The 6512-nt window shown below is 45.7% G+C and overlaps 1 protein-coding gene across 2 annotated transcripts in view; it reads left to right on the top strand.

Annotated features, from left to right (window-relative positions):
- LOC112069963 (arginine-glutamic acid dipeptide repeats protein) overlaps positions 1-4495 on the top strand; it is a 13059-nt gene extending 8564 nt beyond the window's left edge. For both annotated transcript variants that reach the window (XM_070438786.1, XM_024137367.2), the window contains exons 6-7: positions 2555-2771; positions 3701-4495. In XM_070438786.1, coding sequence (XP_070294887.1) covers positions 2555-2771; positions 3701-4480 — 997 coding nt within the window. In that variant the 3' untranslated portion in view covers positions 4481-4495. The remainder of the gene's footprint in view (positions 1-2554; positions 2772-3700) is intronic.
- The last annotated feature ends 2017 nt before the right edge of the window (positions 4496-6512 follow it).

The following is a 6512-nucleotide window of genomic DNA, read 5'->3' as shown; positions in this document are numbered from 1 at the left end:
GTAGATGTGATAGAGAGGTGGAATTTTTCCCCTCATCAATCTACAATAAATATATGCAAGCAAAAACAGGGTTTTAGAATTAAAATGAACACCATGCTACGGTTGATCATTTTCTACAACTTGATTGGAGCCACCCTGTGGTAATTCAATTGATTGGACATGATTTGGAAAGGCACACACCTGTCTATATAAGGTCCGTCACAGTTGACAGTGCATGTCAGAGCAAAAAAACAAGTCATGAGGTCGAGGGAAATTGTCCGTAGAGCTCCGAGACAGGATTGTTCGAGGCACAGATCTGGGGAAGGGTACCAAAACATTTTCTACAGCATTGAAGGTCCCCAAGAACACAGTGGCCTCCATCATTCTTAAAGGAAGAAGTTTGGAACCACCAAGACTCTTCTTAGAGCTGGCCGCCAGCCAAACTGAGCAATCGGTGAGCAGGGCCTTGGTCAGGAGGTGACCAAAACCGGATGAGAAGTCACTACTGTAACGATGGACTTTACACTCAAGAAGTGTGCATCTTATGTCCTTGGTCGAGCGAACTGACAGAACCCGTATCCGAGTAAAATAATGTATAATAAACACGTCTTAGGCTGGCCTTGGTTAAAATCCTGCGGATTCAAGTCGTTATCCACCATCCCACTCAACTCTATGCCCCAAGGCCTAATCTATACCTAACCTAATTTTCCCAAGACCACTATTATTAGTTTGTTTATAGTCTTAATAATTCTCCTAAGGATTTAAGATTTATCATGTCTTACAAAATTATTAATTGTTCATAGCAGAAGAACAATGAAAATCTGCGACTGTTCTTAAGTCAGATGCTTAGTAGCCGGCCGTATCTCACGAGCATGTACTCGACTCCCTAAGTTAAAGACGCGACGCATCTATTGAGCCCTGACGTCATTCTCGCACTTTTAGCTTGTCTAGAAAAGAAGAAGTTTTCAACAAAAAGCCACCCTCATACACAGAGGCCAATAATTCATCTCTACATAACCCACAGAACAGATGAGTGTTTTCTCTACCCTACAGTCATGAGCTCTGCTCGTATGGAACACTAGAATATGGACGATCTTATATTTACTTATTAATAGCTAGAATCGCGATAAGAGACAACCCTCACTCTCTAGAGCGTGGTTAACAGTAAAAACCTGTATTGAACAAGAGCAACTTAGAGATATACAGATATACTACTAGGTCCGTGACGTTAAATATGCAAACCCTGACGTACTCAAACCACGCTTCCAGTATGACCTGCAGCAGACCTAGCCAATAGCTATCCTTCTTCACCAGAAGTGAGCCAAACAGAAAAGACTACTGACCCTAGAGACACAATAGTCCTTCAAGGACAGAGCACGCGCGAAAGCAGTATTCGTTTGTTCCTATGGACGATGTCTCCTGAAGATTATTCCAACCAGTAGTCGCCCGACTTTAGAACACCTGAGACTATACGTCTACATGCACTCATACGCCCATTCCCTGAAACATCTCGGAGAACCTGAAATAGCAGTTGCAGCGACGCTCCCCATCCACCTGACAGAGCTTGAGAGGATCTGCAGAGAAAAAATGGAGAGAAACTCCCAAATACACAGGATCAACCTGGGTACAGTAGTTCCGTCTTATATGATGAAAGGGATTATCTCATTACCAAGATTCACCTGTACCCAGAGTCTAATAGACGGGTATCTATCATATCAGATTCACCTATCATGACCAATAACAGAAGCGCTCAAATAAGCAGGTGAATCATACAGTTTCACATATGTACAGAGTCTAATGAGAGGGGGAATGGCTAAGAACCTTAACAGCACCTCACGTGATCTCACATTGTAACCGTTGATGAGCTGTATTCCTGCACTTACCAAAAGTTAATGATTCCTGTCCTGGCCTATTTAGTGAATCCTGTCTTGTTTTGAGTGATCCTGTCCCTGTGAGTTGATCCTGTCCTGTGAGTGATTTGGATTTTAGTATTCTGTCATGTATAAGTTCTGCCTGCCTTTAATTCAAATCCCTGCCTGTGAAATATGATCCTGTCTCCATATGTTGGAGTGATGCCATGTCCCTATGCATATGTTGTCAGTGATCCTGTCCTGTGATGAACTCCGCTGTCTTTACCTCTTTTAGGATGACTGTACATCCCTGTTGGACATGTTGTATAATAACTGCGCACGTATAAAACACAGGACCCAGATCGCAATTAGTGTTATGTGGCTATATGTGAGTCTGGTCTGGGTGTGAACACCGTGCAGTAGAGAATCCTTGATGTTATGTCTGCTTGTCTATCCTCTACCTTGTGCCCAGAGGCGGTTTCCTTCATGGGGTCCTTTGTCCGCTTATAGATCTGTCTTGCATGTCCCCAAGTTGCCCCTTCTGTGGATGTTATTGTTCGTATTATCGGACCGGACCTGAGGCTGTAACGTAACAAAATGTGGCAAAAGTCAACGTCTGAATACTTTCCGAATGCACTGTATATCCATGAAGTATTGTCAGCCAAACTGTACATCCTTACCATATATTAATGTGTATTTCCATGTTTTCCATTGTTTGTCAATAGGTTCTACAAGCACCTGGACCGTGGCTACAACACGTGTGCTAGGACAGACTTCTATTTTACTCCTCTGGCTGCTTCTAAACTGGCCAAGAAGAGAGAAGAAGCACTGGAGCGGGTCAAGAGGGAGGCCGAGCAGAAAGCCCGGGAGGACAAGGAGAGGGAGAGGGAGAAGGAACGAGAGAGGGAACGGGAAAGAGAGAAGGAACAGGAGAGAGCTGCGGTGAGTGTTTTGGTGTAGTTTGTCTCCATCTCAGCACCACCCCGACATCAACATATGTGAAAATGGAGAGTTTCTTTGTTTTGTAGTAAAAAAAAATGGAGGAAGATACGTTTTTCCAATGACATAGAAACGCCCCATTTTCAGAACTGTTGTTGTTGCCGTGGTGCTGGAGTTGAAATGTCCCTTTAACTTTACATTCTGTTCTAAAACATCCTTTATGAGTATTTGTGTCTAACTGCTCACTTACAACCTATTATAACCTCCTTATAACCTGTTATAACCTCCTTATAACCTGTTATAACCTCCTTATAACCTGTTACAACCTATTATAACCTCCTTATAACCTGTTACAACCTATTATAACCTAATACAACCACCTTAAACCTATTATAACCTCATAACGTTTATAACCTTTTATTACCACCTTATAACCTGTTACAACCACCTTAAACCTATTATAACGTTTATAACCTGTTACAACCTATTATAAGCTCCTTATAACCGCCTTAAACCTATTATAACTTCCTTATAACCTATTATAACCTGTTACAACCACCTTAAACCTATTATAACTTCCTTATAACCTATTATAACCTGTTACAACCACCTTAAACCTATTATAACCTCCTTATAACGTCTATACCCTTTTACAACCTATTATAACCTATTAAAAGCTCCTTATAACCTGTTACAACCTTCTTAAAGGTTATAATAGGTTGTAAGGTGGTTATGAGGTTCTATTATTACCTATTATAACCTGATAACGTTTACAACCTTTTATTAGGTTGTAAACCTTACAACCTATTATAACCTGTTACAACCACCTTACATCCTATACCTTTCTTACAACTTGTTATACCCTCTTTATAATATGTTATAACCTCCCAGTGTGTGTAACCTCTGCACCTCTCTCTCTCTCTCTGTTCCAGAAAGCCTCCAGTTCGTGTCATGACGGCCGTATGGGTGACTCCCAAATGGGTGGCTCCGCCCACATGCGTCCTCCCTTCGACGGCCCCCCTACCTCCATCGCCGCGGTGCCCCCCTACATCGGGCCCGACACGCCTGCCCTTCGCACCCTCAGCGAGTATGCCCGCCCCCACGTCATGTCCCCGACCAATAGGAACCACCCCTTCTTCGTCTCCCTCAACCCCAACGACCCCCTGATGGCCTATCACATGCCTGGCCTCTACAACGCCGACCCGGGCATGCGGGAGCGCGAGCTGCGAGAGCGGGAGATGAGGGAGAGAGAGATGAGGGAGAGGGAGCTGAGAGAGAGGATGAAGCCTGGGTTCGAACACAAACCCCCGGAYCTAGAAGGCATGCACCCCTCGGCTAACCCCATGGAGCACTTTGCACGACACGGCGCCATCTCCTTACAATCCATGGCGGGACCGCACCCCTTCGCCTCCTTCCACCCGGGTCTCAACCCCCTGGAGAGGGAGCGTTTGGCGTTGGCCGCGGGACCCCAGCTCAGACCAGACATGAGCTACCCGGAGCGGCTGGCGGCGGAGAGGCTGCACGCCGAGAGGATGGCGGCGGTGGCCAACGACCCTATCGCCAGGCTTCAGATGTTCAACATCACGCCTCATCACCACCAGCACTCCCACATCCACTCACACCTGCACCTGCACCAGCAGGACTCCCTGCACCAAGGTCACGCTAATCCCATAAAACAATACTCTAAATACTGGATGCAAATACTGCAATAGTCTTGAAAATAACTTGTTAACTGTAGCTAGTCGATTACTATATTAGCAGCCTTGATGGCACTAACTCTGGTACAATTCTTCTAATCCTATCAAACGTCTGTAGCATGCAGTGACAGATAATAATCTGTTCTTACCTGTTTATGATGACATAGATTAGAATAATTGATCCGTCTGATGTATTGTTTATAATGACATTAGAATAATTGATCAGTCTGATGTATTGTTTATGATGACATTAGAATAATTGATCAGTCTGATGTATTGTTTATGATGACATAGATTATTGCCATAGCGGAGAAGGTACGGTGGGATCGGAAATGCGCGATCGCACCACGCCTCGGAGTCCTGTTTGTGTAACTTGCTATCGAAGACCCTTAGAAAGACAGGCTAGGACAGGATAGGTTGTGCCTTGAAAGGGATGCACATGACTCTGCATGTGGGTTCCGAACTCGATCATTGCGCGCATGTGAAGTTCTCAGTCTTAAATTCATTTTCCACACCACATGTAACCGATGTGAAATGGCTCAAGCCGATATACACGACATGTGACAGCTGGAGCGCCGCAACGGACAACGGGTGCTCCCTAGCTCCGAACGAACATACCGGTTTCAATCTAATTGACCGTCACTTCGCTTCTGAGACCGATATGACGAATAAGAACGTGTGCTCTCTCACCCTTCTACTGCAAGGGCCGCGCTTTTTGTGGAGCGATGCCGAACGACACGCCTACGAAACGACACGCCCTACCCGCAGCGACACGCCTTCACGACGCGACACGGGGTCAACTCGTAATGCTTCCTCGACAAGGCTCGAGCCGTGGGTCCCGTATCGATGTGTGAGAGACCCTGGCTTCGAGCCAGGTAGGGCGAGCCGAGAGCGCGACTACGGAACCTTATACTGTTTACACACCAGTCTGTGCTCTGACATTAAGTTCTTCATGCTAGTGAGGGCCCGAGAATCCACTCTCACATAGGTATGTGGGCGAAGCCGCAATCAGAGCATAGCTGCTCTCACCACGTGTGATCTTGCATAGGCAAGAAAAACTTCGAGCGCACCCTACTCCAGCAAATCGGTAGTGGCTTCTGATTAAATTACATTTTCCACAGAACCCTGTTGTCCACTGATTTTGATGAGAGGCATCTCACCTTGTTTCAGATATCCTTAGGAAGTGGACTGGCGCAACGGAGCACACGTGGAATAGGGACCTTAACGAATCCAGTTGTTTGTGCATCCGTTCCGGCGACGAACGACACGCTAAAGTTCACCTGGTAATTGCGCACCCAGCTCACTCAGGTGCTTCCGCCGTAATATGTCTCTGCATAACGTTTGACATTGTCTGTAAGCCTTTAGAGTCTGCAAATTTGCGAGAAGGCACAACGAAATCCTCTAACAATGATGGAAAGAACCTGTGCGAGATGTGATCACGCTCTCGTTAGAGTGCCAGCAGAAAAGACTTCCAACTTCTTAATCATAGCCGCATCTGTTGTCCCACCAACTGGAAACTATAGTTGCCGGAAAGTTCCCTGTAATCCTAGATTTCAGATGATTCAGGCGAAGATAACGAAGCAGTCACCGCATATATAGGCCTGTCGTGTGAGAAACTCGTTTCATTCATGCAGCGGTCCACATTGGAACATGTAACTGAGGCGAGTAAAGAAAACTTAGCCTTGTCTCTCAATTGAAAAAAAAACCATGTCGACAATCAACTTATCGCCCCTTGATTAAACCAAGCGCACTTCTGATATGTTGTAAAAGCATTACAAGGTATGCTGACACCCAATCATTGCATAAATGCAGCAAAATACAACAAGAGTCTCGCAAGCGGAGCCCTTGATTTACGTGAGAGCAAGCCTTAAAACCATTTCACGACGCTACCACGACACCCTACCGAAACACGCCTACCGAACGACACGCTACCGAACGACACGCCTACGAGGCAAACACTCTACCGAGCAACACGCCTACCGAGCAAACACGCCCTACCGAACAACACGGCCTACCGAACAACACGCCTACCGAAACAACACGCACC

This window comes from Salvelinus sp. IW2-2015, unplaced genomic scaffold (assembly GCF_002910315.2).
Source record: "Salvelinus sp. IW2-2015 unplaced genomic scaffold, ASM291031v2 Un_scaffold1173, whole genome shotgun sequence".
Classification (NCBI taxonomy): domain Eukaryota; kingdom Metazoa; phylum Chordata; class Actinopteri; order Salmoniformes; family Salmonidae; genus Salvelinus; species Salvelinus sp. IW2-2015.
Note: the sequence above shows the minus strand (reverse complement) of the source record. Positions and strands in the feature narration are given on the sequence as shown.